Source organism: Moschus berezovskii, chromosome 2 (assembly GCF_049115385.1).
Source record: "Moschus berezovskii isolate FMDL1 chromosome 2, NW_MosBer_1.0, whole genome shotgun sequence".
Lineage (NCBI taxonomy): Eukaryota > Metazoa > Chordata > Mammalia > Artiodactyla > Moschidae > Moschus > Moschus berezovskii.
Window position 1 is genome coordinate 101,506,354 of NC_142461.1, and position 19,220 is coordinate 101,525,573.

At 38.3% G+C, this 19,220-nt stretch overlaps 1 protein-coding gene across 4 annotated transcripts in view; it reads right to left on the reverse strand.

The window, feature by feature from the left end:
• The window catches only part of WDSUB1 (WD repeat, sterile alpha motif and U-box domain containing 1), a 79,671-nt gene extending 69,542 nt beyond the window's left edge, over positions 1–10,129 (reverse strand). Inside the window, exons 1-3 of one of the 4 annotated variants that reach the window (XM_055397099.2) lie at positions 9,952–10,129; positions 7,296–7,743; positions 5,562–5,746 (exon numbers count right to left, since the gene is read on the reverse strand). In XM_055397099.2, coding sequence (XP_055253074.1) covers positions 5,562–5,746; positions 7,296–7,693 — 583 coding nt within the window. In that variant the 5' untranslated portion in view covers positions 7,694–7,743; positions 9,952–10,129. Of the gene's footprint in view, positions 1–5,561; positions 5,747–7,295; positions 7,744–9,947 lie in introns of all 4 variants that reach the window. The other 3 variants (XM_055397097.2, XM_055397098.2, XM_055397100.2) reach the window with 3 other exon arrangements.
• Positions 10,130–19,220: the final 9,091 nt, after the last annotated feature.

The following is a 19,220-nucleotide window of genomic DNA, read 5'->3' on the forward strand; positions in this document are numbered from 1 at the left end:
AAAGACTCTGATCCCAGGAAAGACTGAAGGCAGGAGAAGGGGAGGGCAGAGGATGAGATGGTGGATGGCATCATGACTTGATGGACATGAGTTTGAGCAAACTCCAGGAGTTCGTGATGGACAGGGAAGCCTCGCGTGCTGCAGTCCATGGGGTCACAATGTTGGATATGACTTGGCAACTGAACTGAACTGATTACACAAGTAGGTCCTTCCAATGGAAGAGAATCAGGCTCAGTGGAAAAGAATTTGCCTACAATGCAGGAGAGGTGGCTTCAATCCCTGGGTTGGGAAGAACCCCTGGAGAAGGAAAAGGCAACCCACTCCAGTATTCTTGCCTGGGAAATCCCAGGGACAGAGAAGCCTGGTACGGTACAGTTCAGGAGGTCACAAGAGCTGGACACATTTTAGGGAGTAAACAAAAACAACAATTACACAACTTAGGCAAAGTAATCAGTTAAATGTAGTGTTACCAGAAAAAACCAAAAACTAGTTATTATCCTATTTAGACAGAGTATCACTATCTACCCACTAGATAAGTTCCTAAATACTGTGGGTAATGTAAATATTGATATCACCTACTAACAGTACTATCAAGTGTTTATGAAGCACTTGTTTGCATATTTCTGTTAGGTATTTGACAGAGAGGACCTCTAACTCTTTACAGTTAGTCCTACAAGGCAGCAAACATGACCATCCCAAGTTCATAGTTGAGAGCTAAGGCCCAGAGAGGAAAAGCCAGGTATCTGAGGTCACACAGCAGGAAAAGGGTGAAACTGACAATCTTATCTATGTGGCATGTGGTACCCCATGCCCTTCACTGATACATTAAACATATATCTTGAGGGCCACTGAGTTCCAGGCACTGGTCTAACTGGTAGCTGGTGATTTTGACCTGAGAAAAGGTGAATAGTTGAATCTGGCTTCTTCTACAGTGAGTGCCTTGCCCTAGTTACAGTCCCCTGGAGAGCAGACACTTGCTGAAGAAGGGCCCAAAGACCATGCCTCTAGCAGAGGAAATATGAGTTTATAATCAGTCAGGGAAGATGAGGGGCTCGGGGACTTCCCTGGTCATCCAGTTCACCAATTCAATTTTATATGAATTCCACCCAGTATCACAAGTCAAAGGAAATTTTAGCACTCATATACAGTAAAACTCAATTAAGAAACCTGAATACCTATCTTAAGATTGCACTCTGGTTTTGCAAATATTTAGTATGTGGTATTTAGTTCATACACCTAGGTATGTAAACTGAACTTTTCCTATGGACTACCCGTTTTATTGGAAGCACATATACTTTAAGATACAACAAATTAAAATTTCTCTTTCACTGAAAGCTTTTCTAACTGTAACAGACGTTTCCGCATTTCAATAGCATTTTTGTTTTTGTAGCACAGGTTCAGCCAAAAGGCATCTTTCTCAGAGATCTTGATGGATATAAGTAATTCTCCATAATCTCTATAATCATTCAATGTTTTCAAGGCAAAAAAATGTACCCCAAAATCGCTGAGTAAAATATTTATGTGCTAGACCCAATTAAGAAAACTTTTTCCCCATTGTTTCTAGACAAATAAGATCCCTAATGCTGATGCTGAGGTGTCTTTCAACAGTGAGAATTCAGCTAGAACACTGTAAAATTATAAAGTTTAAAATATGTCTGTGCTCAAGATCTAAATATTTTAAAATGGACTTTTCTTCAGGAAGAATATTTTAACTGTAATAATAATCTAACCCAAACTCTATCACTTAAAAACTGGAGAGAACTGAGTATCTATGCTCTAGCACACAAACAGTATTATTTTTCCATATTTGAGCAAAATGTCACAAAGGCAGAAGATTCAATTTGTCCTAAGTATTTACAGATATTAACAGATACCAAATTAAGCAATAATAAGTTAAAAATTACATCTTCTGTCTTTTAAGAAAATATAGTAGTTTCCACAAATTCCTCTAATAGTCACTTTAAAGCATATGTTGATCTGTTTCAGGGAATTTACACATAAGGTTAATATCTACTTTAACAGAAGTTAAACTAAACTAAAGAAATGACAGAAGGGACATATCAGAACTATATTGAGAAATATATTTTGAAATGTACTCTAAAGGCACAGTAGGGATGTGGAATCTCACACCTAGAATTTTCAGCCTAGTGTAGTGAACCTTTCCAGAACCTATTAGCTGCAATCCCTCTGAAGACAAAAGAAGGATGTCCTTAACATTAACAATATTACAAAAATGGGATTTTAATGAAAAATCTTTTCAGATAATTAGAATCAAAAAGGAAATCTAAATCTCCTGATGTTGATATAATCCAAAGATTCATTGAACACCTGTAAGATTTTGGGGAAGGGGTCACAGAATGGAAGAAATGGTTCTTGTATGTTACAAGCTGATCTTCTTCTGAGAATAATACATCATAAAACAATATATTAAAAAATAAATCATCACAATTAAATTAGGTAGGGAGTTCAGTATAAGAATGGATTCATGAAAAAAAATGTTAATCTGCCACATGATATCAAAAAGTTAAGGAAACGGAAACAAGAAATTTCAACAAATCAATAAAAAGAATCTTAGTCTGCATTTCAATCACCTAAATTTATGACAAAGAAGGCAAGAATATACAAAGGAGAAAAGACAGCCTCTTCAATAAGTAGTGCTGGAAGAACTGGACAGCTACATGGAAAGAATGAAATTAGAACATTTCCTAGCAGCATACACAAAAATAAACTCAAAATGGATTAAACACCTAAAGGCCAGACACTGCAAAATATAAAACTCTTAGAGGAAAACACAGGCAGAACAGGATCTTTTTTGACCCACCTCTTACAGTAATGAAAATAAAGACAAAAATTAACAAATGGGACCTAATTAAACTTTAAGTCTTTTGCACAGCAAAGGAAACCATAAATAAGATGAAAAGACAACCCTCAAAATGGGAGAAAATATTTGCGAATGAAGCAACTGATAAAGGATTAATCTGAAAAATATACAAACGGGACTTTCTTAGTGGTTCAGTGGCTACGACTCCACACATTCAATGCAGGGGGCACAGGTTTAATCCCTGGCCAGGGAATTAGACTCCACATGGTGCAAGTAAAAGGTCCTGCATGGCACAACTAAAAGATCTAAGCTCCCATGTGCCAAAACTAAGACCTTGCTCAGCCAAATAAATATTTTAAAAAACAAAACATACAAACAGCTCATGAAGCTAAATTAAAAAAAAAAAACAAAAGCACAACCCAATCAAAAAATGGGCAGAAGACCTAAACAGACGTTATCCAAAGAAGACATACAGATAGCCGATAAATACATGAAAATATGCTCAACATCACTAATTATCAGAGATATGCAAATCAAAAACTACAATGAAGTACCACCTCACACCAGTCAGAATGGCCATCATTAAAAAAATCTATAAACAATAATTGCTGAAGAGGATGTGCAGAAAAGAGAACACCCCTATATTGTTGGTGGGAATGTAAATTCGTACAGACACTATGGAGAACAGTATGGAGATTGCTTAAAAAACTAAAAATACAACTACCATATGACTTGACCATCCCACTAAGGGCCATATACCCTGAGAAAACTATAATTCAAGAAGACACATGCACACCAATGTTCACTACATCACTAGTAACAATAGCCACAGAAGCAACCTAAATGCCCATCAACAAAGGAATGGATAAAAAAGATGCAGCATGTGTGCACACGTGTACACACACACACACACATGATGGACTATTACACAGTCACAAAAAAAGAATAAAGCTGGATGACTTGTAGAGACGTGGATGGACTTAGAGACTACCATACAGAGCGAAGTCAGAAAAACAAGTATCATATTAATGCATGTATGTGGAATCTAGAAAAATGGTCTAGATAATCTTATTTGCAAAGAGAAAGAGAGACGCACAGAAATGAAACATATGGACACCAAGGGGGGAACGGGGTTAAGAGGAGGGTAGAGTGAATTGGGAGATTGGGATTGACATGTATATACTACTGATGCTATGGATGAAACATAACTAATACTATATGGCTCAGAGAACCCTACTCATTGCTCAGTTGTGACCTAAATGAGAAGGAATTCCGAAAAAGAGGGGTATGTAGCTCATTCACTTTGCTGTACAGTAGAAACTAACACTACCTTGTAAAGCAACTATATTCCAATTTTAAAAAGTCTGCTTTTCAAAGCCTATTACATTCCAGGCACTATAAATAAAATACATCCAGGTCTACCCTATGGTGCTTACAATCTCACAGGGAAAACACCATTAAACATAATTCATATAGATAACTATTTAATAAAACTTGTGATACTTCACTAAGTCCTCTAAAAGAAAAATAAAGCATGTAACTAAAAGACTATATCGAAATACTTCAGACTGAGTACAGGAGGTTAAGAGCAGGGGAAGCTCTTCTGAAGTGATTTTCTTTTTTAACCTGAAACCTAAAGGATGAATAAGAGTGAACCAGGTAAAGGGTCCACATGTAAAACCCGTGGAAACATCTTACAGACATTCAAGAAATGAAAGGAGGCCAGTGTGGCAAGTGAATGCATGAGGCCAAGTGTGACTTGTAACGAGGCAGGGAAACAATATGTAAGGTACTTAAAGGCTGTGTGTTTGAAACTTGGTATTTTATCTTACCTTAATCATATTTTGACATACAAGCCACGCCACTGATGGTTTTGAAATAGGGGAGTGCCAGAGTCTGCGCCGTCACAAGACAGTACTAATAACTTGCTACGCACAACTACTGAACAGCTGCAGCACGACTGGCACAACCTGGCGTGACATGATACGCACAGCGGATTTCAAAGCCTTCATATCCAAACTCGGTAAAATACCTTATTAAGAATTTCAGGATTTTGAAATATTTTAGGTACATTGAGTAAAGTAAAATATACTACTAAAATTAATTTCATCTACTACGAGAAATTTTAAAGTTTACACATGTAGCTCACATTATATCACTATAGGACAGCACTTGTCTGGAAGTAAGAGTGAAGTAGCCACAAGTAGAACGTCCATCCTAACACAGAAGATGAAAATAAAAGAAGGCAAATTCCCAATTCACTGTATTTATTTAAAACCAACAGTCTACAGTCAAGAGTTGTTCTCTTCTTTTTCTAAAAACTAATTTACTAACAAATGCTTTTATAAGGTTATCTTTTGAAAGATTAAATAGTAAACGAAAAATGAAACTTGCTTCCAATTTTTATATTTCACATTTCTATTTGAATAAAAACATACAGTGTTTCAAAAATCACAGTGAAACCAATAGGTTTAAGGCCTCTACATTACCAAACTGGAGGAATCCAGACCTACTGCATCAAGTTGTGTTAGCCCCTATGTATTTTCCCAAAGAATCTGGTTTTCCCAAAAATATTTGTGATTTCATTTTGATCAAAAACATAAAGCAGAAGGATGATTCCTCGAAGGGAATAAATTAAAAGATCGTGTTGTTGATGAAGTGAAAATGAGTAAGTGAATGATAAGTCACATACAAACTGCGAACAGGAATTACTAGTGCTTACGAGAGTGAAATAACTAACCAGGAACTGGTTGTGAAGAAAAGTCACAGCAGGTAATCCCAAGATCATGTGCTTTTTCACTGTGCAGACACCTCATTTTATCATCCCACACTGTTAAATCTCCACATGAGGAACCAGTGACAAAGAGGTTTCCAGGAGGAGAAAATGCACAGGCCACTAAGGAGCCATCCTTAACACTAGCACATCTGAAATAAAAGGAAAAGAAAAGGGAATTTTCATTTCAGAGCATCTTTTACTTTATATTACAGTCTCTAATAGCAGCTTGATATAGTAAAAGAAAAGGACAGATGGCTAGAACTAGAGAGAAAGGGCAGCAGATGCCTATAGAAATAAAATATCCTTTATATGCCAAAAAGTCAGATAGGCTTGCTTAGAGAATTTACACATTATCCTAACCAAATCAAAGCCTCTGTATCTTCACACTCTTTTCATTAAAATATACAAAGTTTAACAAAAATAGCAACAACCAACAATATCAATTATAGTTGCAATTTTTTAAAAGATATGACTACTTTTTATTGAAAAGCATGTTATTAGGGGTAAAAAGCACTTCCAACATTTGTATTAAAATCACCTAGAAACAACAGTAAGGACGTTCATCTCACCTTCACTTATAAACTCTTTATGTAAAGAAAATGCTGTGAACAACTTAAAATTATCTAGGGAAGATTAGGAAGCACTGGGATAACAATAATTCATTATTTTATCAATTAGGAAAAATAACCTGTTAAAAATCCAACAACCCATGCAGTGTCCTATCCAGTGCTTAAATCAACTGCAGTGTATCATTTTCACATGATTACATGCAGTAGAGAAATAACGTCAGGGAGACAGTTTACCAACTGGTTAACTGAAAAAGATTCCTTGGCTGACAGCTAAATTTCATTCACACAAAACAACTTAAAGGCATTCCATTCTGTGTTTTCACTTTAAACTGTTTATTAACGCCACTTAAAACATACTTTCTTCAACCCAAAGACCAAAACTCTAAAACTCTAAATGAGCAACAGTTGTTTACCAGCTGCCATCCGTGCTCTGAGGGCTGGTGAGAGGCAGGCGGGAAGGCACACTAAGCTAATTGGTGACATCTGAAAGTTTACAGTTTTTAACGTGATTAATGTCACTGAACTGTACACTTTAAATCTGTTAAAATATTATATATATTTTAGCATACTATAAGTTTACAAATACATGGTTTTCATACTAGGGAGTTGAAACACAACATTACCAGTGTAAATTAATTGATGTATTTTTATCCAAAAGCAGTTTTTCAGGTGATGTTTTTAAAGAAGTGGTAACACACACCACCATACTAATCACAAGGTCCCCTCTTCTGGGCTTGGTCAGTAATCCCAGTCTGGAAAGAGCTGTGCAGGTGAGATTCACCTACAGTTACTTTATTACAGAGAATACCTGAGCCATGTGTGACCAAAAAAATTACTAAGTTTTATTCAAAAGACTGGTGGGTTTTTTTTTTTTGCCTCTTATTTATAAAAAAAAAAAAAAATCCATGAAGTTCTAACAAGATTAACCCTTATTTTACAAAAGAAAAATTGGAAATTTAAAACACTCAGAGCAAAGCAAATCTACTTCAAGAATCATATTAAATATCGTTTTACGACCTTCAGGAGACAAATCAAAGTAATTTTCCTTGAGATATCTGAAGTCATCAAAAAAAAAAATTTGTAAACCTGGTAATAGGATTGAAAACGGAAAGGGTTTAAACATTCTTACCTATGTAACTTGTATGACTGCGCATTCCACAAAACAACAGTTCCATCAGATGCCCCTGATACCAAACAAGTGGAGTCTGGGGAAAATCGGCAAACTCTCACAGGGCTGCCACTAGGCTGTTCCATCACTGCCAAAATCTGTCCGTTTTGAGTGTCCCATAGGACAGTGGTACCATCTGTTGAACATGAAGCCAAAATATGTCCTGAAGGGGAGAAACAGCAGCAATGGACAGCATAGGTGTGAAACTTCAATGGAGAGTACGGTACTTCAGTAAAGTCACTCAGGGAATATAGGCGAATTGTTTTGTCCAAGGAGCAAGTAGCCAAGAGGGAAGAGGAGAAGGCACAGCAGTTGACATCATCATCATGATCTGCTAATGTGTGAATTAGTTTCACCATGTTCTTTACTGGAAAATATCCTGCAGTGTTTAGATAAAGGTTACTTCATCCTAGGAATCAAATAAATACAACTCGAATCAATATAGAAGAGCCAAAATCAATTTAAAAACTTGCTCAACAAAAGGTTCTACATTCACATATTTTAAAGACAATAAATTATACCTGGGCTAAGAATAATTTGGAGAGAAATAAAACATGTTAAGACTATAATCGCTGATGACAAACACAATCACCAGTGCCATACCAATAAAGTTCCACAACTCCTGAAAAAGAACCTGGTCAAGTAACTTCAAACCGATTTGACACTGTATATTCAAAACTCTGGGTATTTATTTCACCTTTGAAGACTTTCCCTTTACGAACTGCTACTCAACACTGCCTCATTCCAGATTTGCTAATTTCAAAAAGATTTTTCACTACTTTAACAAACTCTCGCTGCTCCTTTCATAGGATGGAGCCAAAAGTATTGTTCACCTTTAACATGTAGAACTATTACAGTTAGCTCATACAACAAACAAAAGGTTTCCTTGTCAATTTAAGTGGCAGTGTTGAAAGCTATCATGTCATGCTACGTCATCTTGTATGACAAAGAATAAAAAGATATACAAGATTTGAGGTGAAGAATTAATCTAATAAATCAAGGAAACCCAAAGAAAGAGTGCCTCCCCCCTAAAAGTGGACTTAGTCAGTCTGCACCTAAGACCAAATTTATAAATTTAGAAAAAAATCCAAATTCCTCACCAAGACTTACCAAACCCTATATGATCTGGCTCTTGCATATCTATTTCTCAGAACCCACCTCCTTCCCCTTTTCTTCTCCCTCCCTTCTTTCCAGCCACCCTAATCAAAATGCTAACATCTAAGAGCTTCACACTCCAGTATTCTTGCCTGGAGAATCCCAGGGACAGAGGAGCCTGATGGGCTGCCGTCTATGGGGTCACACAGAGTCGGACACAACTGAAGAGACTTAGCAAGAGCTTCACAAAGTGGTTTTCTTATGCTTAAAATCTCATGCCTCTGCTTCTGGGACATAATTTCTCATATAAATTTCAATTTCAGTGTCCTTTTTCAATGACTTTGCTAATATAAAGTAGCCCCTCTATAGGCTAGCACATCACCCTATTTTAATCATCTGTGTAGCAACTGCCAGCAGCTGACACTATTATTCATGTGTCTTCCCCTACTAAAACGTAAGCACCAAAGCCGTTTCTCTCATTTCTATATTCACAGCATGTAAAAGTGTTTGCACCTACTATGGTTAAATATTTGTTGAATTAACATTTTCCCCAAAATTTAGTTGAGTTCTACCCGCCTTTAAACATTATTTATGACTATAATACGAAATAATCAGAGAATTGTTAATAAAAATAAAGGTACTAACACTAAAAAAAAAGTGGAAAAATAATGTAAAAACCAGGCAATAATCAGCCCTGAGGAACAGGTGTAACCTTGAATTGTAAAATTAATCCATTATTCTAATATTATTTACAGAAATCTTTACAAATAGATGAAACAAGCCTTTTCCAATATTTATGATGTCAAAAGTTCGCCCTCTTTTTCAAACAAACTCCAACGAAGTCTAAAAAACAACTGACCATCAAACCCCTGGTATGTGCAGTGAAAACAAACCCAATCGGTGGTCTTCTGGAGAAGTCCCAAATCTCAACTCTGCAAGTGCACAAAGATAATTTCCCAAACAAACTTTTGCTTCCTCACCCTTCTGCCACTCAGCTCTCTCTGAAGTTCAAGGTCCTAGAATCTGAAGAGCAGGAACGCAATCAGCGGAAGTTTGTGTGGCTTGGGTGTGGGAGTCCACTTAGACCTCTGCAGACGCGCCAGTCTCCCGGCAAACTGAATGAACTCGCCAGTGGGAACACTCGCATCGCTCTCTACCGCAAAGCCAACCCGAAATGTGCCAAGAATCCTCCGACATAAAGCCAGCGACCTACTCCCCCACACCTACTTGGGGACCGAGGATTTGCTCAACTCCGAGAGCCAGTTGGGCCTCACTGGACCGAGCGACCCGCGCAGGAACGCGGCCTGCTGGGGCGCGGGCACCGGCGCAAGGGACTGGGGGGAACCGGGACTTGCACTTCACGCCGTGAGGCGCCCCCGGCTCGCGGGCGGCGGCCGCACAACAGTATCTCGCTCTGGGCAAGATCCTAGCCGGTCCGGGTCGCGCGCTTAGAACCAGACGCCGGGAAACCAAGTGTTTAGAAACCCCGGCGGGCTGACCCGAGCCGCACTCCCGTACCTACCACCGCTGCTGCTAAACTGGCCCGTGGGCACTGGTCCTCCCACGTCGAAGACCCAGGACGCCAGGCATCCACCCTCAGGTGCGCTAAGAGCGCGGGGCACACGTGACGGCAGGTGAGGCGGGCGTGGCTGGCGCCGGCGCCCCCCCGAAGCCAAAAGGACAGACCCCGCCCACCGGGGGGCCGGTCCGCGCCGCGGCGCATGCGCGCCCTTCCGCCCTGCGATGAGGCGGTCTCTGAATTCCGGCTCTAGGATTAAGATGAATGGCACCGCACTCCAGTACTCTTGCCTGGAAAATCCCATGGACGGAGGAGCTTGGTAGGCTGCAGTCCATGGGGTCGCTAAGAGTCGGAAACGACTGAGCGACTTCACTTTCACTTTTCACTTTCATGCATTGGAGAAGGAAATGGCAACCCACTCCAGTGTTCTTGCCTGGAGAATCCCAGGGACGGGGGAGCCTGGTGGGCTGCCGTCTATGGGGTCGCACAGAGTGGACACGACTGAAGCGACTTAGCAGCAGCAGCAGCAGCATACTGGGAAAAAACCTTTGAAAAAGAAAGTGAAGTCACTCAGTCGTGTCCGACTCTGTGCGACCCCATGGACTGTAGCCTACCAGGCTCTTCTATCCACAGGATTTTCCAGGCAAGAGTACTGGAGTGGGTTGCCATTTCCTTCTCCGAGGGATTTTCCTGACCAAGGGATTGAACCCAGGTGTGCCGCATTGCGGGCAGACTCTTTACTGACTGAGCCACCCTCCTTACTTTGCTGTATTTACCTTGCTTCTGTCCTCTGATCTCCCTGATTGGTCTTTTCTGTTTAAGCCAGCTCTGACCTCAGCAGTCCATGACTCCTGCCATCGCCTTTGTGGTCAAATATGTTTTTCTAAGGCAGAATGCTGAAAAGGATATCCAGGCTATTCTGGTATCACGTGAACCCAATATGCATTTTTTTCTAGCATTTCCGAGCGTCTCCTAAACTCACATGGAGTTTACACCGTGGTTTCCACGTGTAATTGATTACAATGTGGTCTTGCCAACCCCTTTGATATTAAAAAATTGACCAGAAAAAAGCTCCTAGGCGTATTAAGTACGTGTCACAGTATAGGACCATGTTCAGATTAAAATAAAAAGTGTAGCGTTTTCTTCAGCGAGGAAGCTAGTCCTATTTGACAAGTAATAAACTCGATGGACATGAGTTTGAGTGAACTCCGGGAGTTGGTGATGGACAGGGAGGCCTGGCGTGCTGTGATTCATGGGGTCGCAAAGAGTCGGACACGACTGAGCGACTGAAGTGAACTGAACTGAACTGAACTGAAAGGGCTTCCCAAGTGGCTCGGTGGAATAAAAAAAAAATACTGCCTGTCAATGCAGGAGACACAGGAGGTAGAGGTTTTATACCTGGGTCAGGAAGATCCCCTGGAGTGGGAAATGGCAACCCATTCCTGTATTCTTGCCTGGAAAAATCCATGGACAGAGGAGTGAGCGGGCTGCAGCCCATGCGACTGCACAGAGTCGGAGGCGACTAAGCATACACAAACTAAAATACTCAAATTTAAACAGAAAACTGAGATTGCTGGAAAAGATTTGTAGTAAAATAGACAAAAGGAGAAATAAAAATTCATGATTTGAGACACTCGTGATTTTTAACGAATGCATTATGATTGAGACTTTGAAACCTGATTACATGCTAAAGTACTGCCAAAACAGTATTTTACTGAAAATCACTTTTTCATTGCATAAATAATAGAGCTGTCTGTAGGAAACACAAAAACTATAAATAATGAAAATAACTAATAATGGCACCACTCAAAAATCAGCCACTCAGTCGTTCATGAATAATACCAATAATTTTACAAAAAGACCTGTAAACTAACTTTTTCAACTTGTATCCTGAGCATTTTCCATGTCTAAAATATCTTAGTAGTTTAATCATTTTTTTCTGCCTAATGGGCCACAGCCCCAGAAACATGATTTATTTAACATTTTTCCAGTTGTTTCAATATTTTTGTGCTTATTGTAAATAATGCTGGATTCAATGACTTTGTACATAATTACTTCGGTGACATTTGCTGAGTAAATTGATAGAAATGGAATTACTCGGCATCAAGGTGTAAATAGTTGCCATCTCGCTTTTCAGAGAGGTTGTATGGTTTTAACTCTCAGAAACATATGGTGGTCCCTGTCTCTCCACATTCTTGAGAGATTAATTTTTTTTTAAGTTTTCACTAATTTGATAGGTAAGATTGATTTTAACATTCTTCAATATGTAAAAGAAACCTCTCATACACAGGCTAGTAACTTAGCATGGAGACCTCAAGCTCAATATGGTCTGAAAGAAAAAGGAATTTCAAAGTGGGAAGCTTTATTGTGGCTGGTCTCCAGTCCATAAGTTTACAATTTGGGAGATGTTAACTAACATATCTTGGCAATATACTAGAAAAAAATTGTAAGAATTTAGAGATCTTTGATTACATGAGTGAATTGGTTATCTTACCTTGTAGGACTAATAGTTGGAACTTTGACTTGGAATATTAAAGATTTGAATATTTTATATATTTTTTGCTCTAATTATTAATATGTAACTGTGGTCAATAATTAGTCCTATTTTATTATTAATTTCTAATTTGTTCCTTGTAATAATAATGCTATTTGGGGAATTCAGTAAACAATTTTAAATGATACATTTAAAGGAAAGTTAACTTTCCAATTAAATAGTAAGCAATACATGCTCTCAAAATACGACCCAGAGGGAAAAGAACAGGTGTGAATCAGTTAATGAGTCAGGATTTCTCAAATGTTTAGTCGAGAGTAACAAAGAACTCAAAGGAGAGAGAGAGATGATAGGAACTGAAGTAATTAGAAAAGGTGGTTGGAGGAATGGGTCTTAAACAGGTTTGAAATGTTGGCCAGCTAAGGGATGAGCTTGGGAAATACCCATTTCACAGTAAATGAAGGAATGTATTTGTTGTTCTGCTTTGCAGGCAAACTGAGACCAGTTCAGTTCAGTCACTCAGTTATGTCTGACTCTTTGCGACCCCATGAACTGCAGCATGCCAGGACTCCCTGCTGCTGCTGCTGCTGCTAAGTCACTTCAGTCGTGTCCGACTCTGTGTGACCCCATAGACGGAAGCCCACCAGGCTCCCCTGTCCCTGGGATTCTCCAGGCAAGAACACTGGAGTGGGTTGCCATTTCCTTCTCCAATGTGTGAAAGTGAAAAGTGAAAGTGAAGTTGTTCAATCGTGTCTGGCCCCTAGCGACCCCACAGACTGCAGCCCACCAGGCTCCTCCATCCATGGGATTTTCCAGGCAAGAGTACTGGAGTGGTTTGCCATTTCCTTCTCCGGCCAGGACTCCCTATCCATCACCAACTCCCGGAGTCCACCCAAACCCATGTCCATTGAGTCAGTGATGCCACCCAACCATCTCATCCTCTGTCCTCCCCTAATCCTCCTGCCCTCAGTCTTTCCCAGCATCAGAGTCTTTTCAAATGAATCAGCTCTTCCTTCACATCAGATGGCCAAAATATTGGAGTTTCAGCTTCAACATCAGTCAGAGTTTACAGAAAAATTGGGCAAGGGAGAGACAAGTTGTAAACAACACCCTGGAAGTGTTCAGTTTGCAAAAAATGTATCAAGCTCAATATATGATACAAGCATTTATGTGTAGTGTATATTAAACTTTTAAAAATTGTTTAAAATACCTATAAGAACAGGCCAGGGAGTCTCTCATACAAATGTAGTCATTCACTTCCCACACCTGGTATTACCCACAGTAGAGAACTCTGAGATTCTGAGAAGCTGTAACTGAGCGCAAGCTATGTTATTTTCTGCATTATGGAATAGTCTCTGAGTTCCCCTTATCCTTTGCCATTATATAAACTTTACACCCTCTAAACTGCAATGTTTTCATTAATCCACCCATAGTCCTGGGTGCCACCCATAGTCCTGGGTGCCAACCAAGTAGTAAAAGTTGAATAGAGTTCTTTGAGTTGCTGTTCTATGCAGATAAAAGAAAAACCCAGGGGCTGCCAAATGAAGAGGATGAGGAAAGCTCATATTGGGCTTTCCTGATGTTAGAAAGTTGCCTGATGTTCGAAAATGTCCGTGGAGCTGGAAATAAGAAGACCAGAAAGAAATGTGATGACCCTTTGCATCTGTACATGCTAAAGAAATTTTGCAGTTCCATCTATTCCCTTTTCTTTCTCTTTCATATGAGAAATATTTTTCTTGTTTATGGATTTTTACATTTCAACTTCCTATAAATAAAAAATATTTATTGCCTCATCTTGTCAAATTCTTTATTTTTTACTATCTTATTACTAATGCTCCAGAAGAGAACTCAAGATTTAAAAGGTGTTTTGAAAAAGAAACCCACATTTTTAGTTTGATTCATGGCTTTTTTATAACATATGATAGACACTGTAGAATCAAATTCACTTAACAATAGGCCAACTTACAGACATATTATTCCATCTCTTTGTCATAGGTCTATTTAGACATTCTGTTACTTCTTGATACAGCTGCAGTAGTTTGTATCTTATAGGAATTTGTCCATTATCACCCAAGTTATCTATTTGGTTAGCATTCACTTGTTCACAGTATTCATTTAAAATCCAGTTTTATTGCTGTAAAGTCAGTAGCAATGTCCCATCTTTCATTCCTGACTGTAATAATTTCAGTTTTCTTTTTTCTCAGTTGATTCAGCAAAAGTTTTGTCAATTTTGTTGATCTTTTCAAAGAACCAGTTTTTTATTTTCTCTATTCTCTTTTTCATTAATTTCCACTCTATAATCATTAGTTCCTTCCTCCTGCTTGCTTAAGGTTTAGTTTGTTCTTTTTCTATTCAAAGTTTAGGTTATTGATTTATGATTTTTTCTATATTTAGTATTTACAACTATAAATATCCCTCTAATCACTGCTTTGGTTAAAGGCCTGTAATTCTTTGTATTAATAAAATCTACTAGTCTTCTTTAGGTAGATCATATTTTGGATCTCCATAACAGCATAAAGCATGGTCTACATAAATCCATAGCAATTCAAAATTTCTTTGGGTCAAATGTACTCCAGCTCCTCCATTTTCTTATTCTTGTGTTTTTCATCATGAGGTTTCTCAAAAGCAGTGTCTCCTCTTTGAACCTAAGGTAAAATACATGAACAGTCTTTCCTGACCATGACAGATTACTACAGCTCAGTCTACTTACTTTCCCAAGACCCTCTTACTCTTTTATCACACTTTCAATTGTGCATTTTCGTTCTTTTCCAGGACACCTTCATAAGTGATGGGATATAGAGAGGTAAGATATTAAACCCTACTGGGCCTTTTTTTTATTTTCCCCCCCCGCTTCTAATCCAATGGTTAAGTAGCCAGGTCTGTGAGTATCAGGATAGCCTAGGATATGGGGCAACTACAATGAACCCCAATATTTCAGTTACTTAAAACAAGCAAGGATTATTTCTTGCTTATGTTGTGTTCACTGTGAATTGGTAGGGAATTATGTTCAATGAAGTTAGTCAGGGGCCTGGGCTAACAGAACATGAAGCATTTTGAGTGTTAATAGTAGCTATGCCAGAGTGAAAAGAGAGACGTTAAATGCTTAGCCAACAAGATGTACATGATCCTTACATTCAGCTCTTCTTGGCCAGAACTAGCTTGTCAAATGGTCTCACTTAACCACAAGGGGTATAGGAAATACAATTCTATCGTGTGCCTAGGAAGATGGAAAGCTAGAAGTCTTTGATTTTATGGTTTTAATGACTATACCAGATGGTATATGCTGTCCCCTTAGAAAGGAAATGAAATCAAAGTCAGAGTCCCCTTGAAAGGGAACGAGATCAAAGCTAGATACCACAGGAAAGCAATCTGGAGAATTATAAAGAATTTCACTTTGTGTCAGATAATCCATTCTTTTTGACCTCTTTAGTTCACCTGGGACCTCTAAGGCCTTTTATTATAGGCATGAGCCTCTTTAACACATGCCAGGAAGCAGCTGTACTCTATCCACAGGCTCCAAGATAGAATTATAAAGTAATATAACTACATATTTCAGGAAATATAATCCAACATATACAGGCAATAAGAGTTATCCTTTTCAAAGGAATCATTGTGGAAATTCAAACATTTTTTCCAGCATAACTGCTACCCAAAAGATACTTAGAACTGGATTTTGACATTGTTTTCAGACAGTGTGGCTCATTCCTTTGAATATTCCTTAGTGGGAAGGCTTTACTGACAGTCTTATTGGTTACTTTAATATGTCAGGCATTATACTAGATACTGGGTGTTTAAAAATGTGTAAGACACAATCTCTTGAGGAACTGTTTCAGATGAGAGTAGGAGATACCCAGTCCATAACAGCAATACCCTTAGTAATTGAAGATTTGAATTCTAGCTGCTAAAGCATATTTGAGTGGAGGAGGAAGAAAGACAATTAAGGGATTTCCCTGGTGGTCCATGGCTAAGACTTTATGCTCCTTCTAATGCAGGAGACCTGGGTTCAATCTCTGCTTGGGGAACTAGATCAAATATGCCACAACTAAAGATCCCACATGCTGTAAGACCCAGCACAGCCAGGTAATTAAATAGTGAAAAAGAAAGCCAGTTAAGTCTATATATGATGGACAATTATCTGTTCATCTAGTAAGAGCATGTTAGTAGACACATGACTCATGAAATGCGCAGAATTCTTATCAGATGGCTAGAAATAATTTGAAATAGGCAAAACTAGAAAAAGTAATAATTTAAAAAGAGGAGATATTTCAGTTTCTCCAGAACAAAAAATGGAGATAAGCATGATGGGACAGGGTAAAAGGGGAGTTTGAGGGGTTAAATATGCGGTTTAGTATATATTGTCCGGGAACGAACCCAGAAGTTGTCAGAGGGAGATTCCATTGTGGTTTGCTGTGTTGTGAAGAAAGGCTGATTCACCTGCCCTTGCTAAGCCTGGATAAAACACTCCCAACTAAACATCTCATTCTCATTGGGTTGACTCTATATGCTCACCTAGTATACGTCAGATAATTCAGTCTTTCTTAGGTATCATGACACTAGAATCCTGGACGTGGTACTTTGGTTACTACTGATAGAAAGGAATTTCTCCCATTATAATTTAGTTGATATTCTGGTTTATGTTTTACTTAGTGAGATATTCTGGTTTAGGCTTTACTTACATGGGCAACCCTGTGTCTGATCAACTTTGGAGGTTGTGATAAAATCATGTTCAGGCCTAAAAGAAAGTAAGTTAATCAGCATACCCTATTATATTTCACTAACCACCCATCTTTCTTTAGTGTCTTCATAGCTTAGTGATCACAGTATGGCTCATGGCCAGATGACTATGAGTTTGAATCCTAGTTCTGACAACTAATTAGCTGTGTAAACAAACATTTCTAAGCCTTGGTTTCGTCATATGTCACATGTCTCATAGGACTGTTCTGAAGATTGATGAAATGCACATGCAATATCTAGCCTTATGTTGTATACATGTTAACACCACTTTCTCTGTGAAGTTGCAATAGGGGTGATATCTCTGGGCAAGGCAAGCACAAATAAATTATTCTTTGAAAGGCCAGCTTTTACTGGGTAGGAGCAGGTATGCATATATAATTTGTTATGATGTGATAATGACTCTGATAGTAACAAAATTCTATAGGAGTAAAAATAACTGCCACGTGTGGGTGGAGGGTGGGAAAGAGAATAGAGGAAGGTGCAGATAGAATTTAGCAGATGTTGTGTAGGTATACATTATGTTCTGGAGTAATTCTGTGGACGAGTAGACAATGTAGGGAAGAGAGAATGGGGTTATGATAGGGAGAAAGACTAAGAATACATTGAGTCTAGCTCTGCAGAGTCTTTAATACTACATAAATACATTTTTAGCAAGGAATTAACAGAATCAGATTTCAATTCAAAATGGCAGAGTGGTGGACAAAAGGGGGATGACTAGACTGATTTCAAAACTTGCTATAGCAATGGAAAAGAAGAGAGTGCCCCAAAACAAACCCTACCTTATATAGTCAAATGATTTTCAACAAGGTTGTCAAGACTATTAAATGGGGAAAGAAGTTTTTTCAACAAATATTAAAGTAAAAACTGGATGTCCACGTTCAAGATAATGAAGGTGGACATACACCAGATACCATGTACAAAAATTAGGTAAAAATAGATCAAAGACCTAAATATAAGAGCTAAAACTATTAGAAGAAAACATAGAATGTTTATGACATTGGATTTGCAATGATTTCTTGCATAGGACAACAAAAATATAGACAAAAGAAAAAATAGATAAATTGGACTATTACAAAATTATAAATCTCTGTGCCTCAAAGAACATAACAGAGTGAAAAGGCACTCCATGGAATGGAAGAAACTGTTTGTAAATCAGTTTGTATCTTATAAGGGTTATAAATATTTAGAATATACAAAAAACACTTATAACTCAGCAACAAAACAATTTGACTTTAAAATGGTCAAAAGACTTGATATTTCTCCAAAGAAGATGTGCAGAAGGCCAACAAGCACATGAAAAGATACCTAACATCACTAATCATCAGGGAAATGCAAATCAAAACCGCAATGAGATACCACATCACACTTGTTATGATGCTATTATCAAAAAACAAAAACAAAACAAGTGCTGGCAAAGACATGGAGGAACTGGAAACTTGTATACTATTGGAGGGAATGTAAAGTGGTGTAGGTACTATAAAAATATCATGGTGGTTCCTTAAAAAATTAAAAACAGAATTACCATATGATTAAGAAATTCCACTTTTAGGTATACATCCGAAATAATTGAAAGCAGGGTCTCAAAGATATATTTGTACATCCACATTCATGGCAGCATCATGCACAATAGCAACCCAAATGTCCATCAGTAGAAAAATAGATAAATAAAATGTGGTCGATACAAACACAATGATATTATCCAGACTTTATTATTTTTATTATCCAGGCTTTAAAAGGCAGGAAATTCTGATGCATGGTACCACATGGATGAATCTTGAAAGACATGTTAGGTGAAATAAGCCAGGCACAGAAAGACAAATACAGTAAGATACCACTTACATGAGGTACATAAAGTAGTCAAATTTATAAAGATGGAAAGAATTAATAGAGTGATGGTTGCCAGGGGCTGGGACAAGGAGGGTATGAGGGGGTATTGTTTAATGGATATAGAGTTTCAAGATGGGATATTGTGTAATGGATATAGAGTTTTGCAAGATGAAGAGTTCTGGAGTGGATAGTGGTGATGGATGTGACTGAATACCATTGA